General features: G+C 39.4%; 1 protein-coding gene across 1 annotated transcript in view; it reads left to right on the forward strand.

Annotated features, from left to right (window-relative positions):
• The window catches only part of coq8a (coenzyme Q8A), a 30,875-nt gene that overhangs the window by 26,480 nt on the left and 2,285 nt on the right, over positions 1–2,110 (forward strand). Inside the window, exons 14-16 of the mRNA XM_008297784.1 lie at positions 249–356; positions 466–531; positions 1,657–1,743. Coding sequence (XP_008296006.1) covers positions 249–356; positions 466–531; positions 1,657–1,743 — 261 coding nt within the window. The remainder of the gene's footprint in view (positions 1–248; positions 357–465; positions 532–1,656; positions 1,744–2,110) is intronic.

Raw genomic sequence — 2,110 nt, forward strand, 5'->3', positions numbered from 1 at the left:
ATGAGGCTGTAGATGACATATGAACAAACCCGTCTGTGAAAACCTTCAGGATGTGGACAGGAATAAATCTGGTGTCTGTAAAAGCCGCTGAAGCTGGGATTTCTGGATCATAGTTGGAGAAAAAACGGCCTTTAAAGAAAAACAAAATGTGTGATTTAGATGTTTTCTTTCCAATTCAGTTTTTCCTGCAGTGTCTCGACTTATTGAGATAAATAATGAATAGTAACGAGTCTTTGTCTGTGTGCCAGATCTGCCTGAACATCCTGATGTTGTGCCTCAGGGAGCTGTTTGAGTTCAGGTACATGCAGACCGACCCCAACTGGTCCAACTTCTTCTACGACCCGCAGACGCACCGGGTGAGTCCAGCCGAGTGTTCGATTACTTCATCTGTCACTGAGAGCTGATCCGGTGCAGTCCTGCTGGTGGTAAAGCTGACGAGTTGTGATTGCATGTTTGATCCTGCAGGTGGCGCTGTTGGACTTTGGAGCCACGAGAGGCTTCGACAAAAGCTTCACTGACGTCTACATAGAAGTAAGACTCGTTCTCGTTCATTGTTACTGTGAAATCTGGATGTTTTATGATCTTCCACAAACTGAAATCACGTCTAGATGCTGACGGGAACATTATTGAAGAGATGACAGAGCACCACATGAATGAAATACTCGTGATTGTTTGATGTTTTTAACAGAACTTCCAGAACGTTTTAGTCACTGTGCATTTTCAACAGTTTCTGGACGATTCTTACTCCTTTTTTGTCACTGTGAGGTCATATTTTTACTGCAATATGACACATTTATAATGCAAGAAATTTGAAAAAAAAAAGAAAAAGGAATGAACATGTACAACATTTTTACCTGCACTGGGAAAAAATATGCATCTTTACATATTATAGAGATTTTACAAACTCTATTTTAAATTTCATTCCACATTCAGCTGAAAAGTCCATGATTTTTTGTTAAGTGAATATTAGTTGCAGCTGAGTCACTGATAGCTTCACGTTTGTGCAAAGGATTGGACAATTTTTTGTTTTTTACAGAATCTGTTTAAGGCAAACGGTTTCATTTTGGTGAAATTTTAAATGAGACGTGTAGAATTAAATGATTTTAATGAAGTAATCCAACACCAGCCGAAAAGTCCATGAATTTTTGATGAGTGATTGCTGGTTGTAGTCAAGTCACGAATACATCGAGTTTGTGCAGACGAGTGCAGAATTATTTGTTTTTTACAGAATCTTTTTAGTACAAACGGTTTTATTTTTGTGAATTTTTAAACGAGACAATTACATGATTTTAATGAAATAATAGGTAATATAACCGTCTAATAATACAGCAACCATCAGAAAGTTGAAAATCTGATGATTTATTTCTGTTTTTACAGTTTATGGCTTTAATAAGTGGCTTATTTTTTATTTATTTTAGGTTAATGCGCTTTTTAAATCCAGTTTCAGAGGCTTATGGGACATTTTTTTTATGTTAGGAGGGACAAAAATCCACATTTGTACTAAACTTACTGGCAGGTAGCAAACATTAGAGCAAATCAGGACTTGTTAAAACGCTCCAGGAAGTCACGGCGAGCTTAATTCTGAATAAAGAATCACCGTCTTGGAGGCAGAGACTGAAGAGATGACAGCGACACTCGTGACCTGTTTGATTGCAGGTAATTCGTTCGGCTGCTGAGGGCGACAGAGACGGAGTTCTGAAGAAATCCATCGAGATGAAGTTCCTGACGGGATACGAGTCCAAGGTAATTATCTGTGAGCGCTGAATCTTTAACGTCGGCAAGCTGTTGGTGGTTTAGTTCTGTCTGTTTAGACGAGACACATCGGTGAGGGAACCTGAGAATGAAAGCAGAGGCCACAAAACAGTGAGATGAGACGCGATGGGGTTTGATTTACTGCAGAAGTTGTGAAACACATCACGTCTGCTTCTCTTCTTCTGGGATCATCGACAAAAGTTGGTCTAGAGCTCAGTTGTTGTTCGTAAACGAGTTCTTGGGATTTCTACAGAGGTACACAAAGAGGAAACGGTAACATATGAGACATGATGTGACACTATTTTAGGTTTGGAGACCCAACGCTGGTCCCCAAGTCCATCAGGTTTTACAGCAAACT

Source organism: Stegastes partitus, unplaced genomic scaffold (assembly GCF_000690725.1).
Source record: "Stegastes partitus isolate 25-593 unplaced genomic scaffold, Stegastes_partitus-1.0.2 Scaffold1248, whole genome shotgun sequence".
Taxonomy (NCBI): domain Eukaryota; kingdom Metazoa; phylum Chordata; class Actinopteri; family Pomacentridae; genus Stegastes; species Stegastes partitus.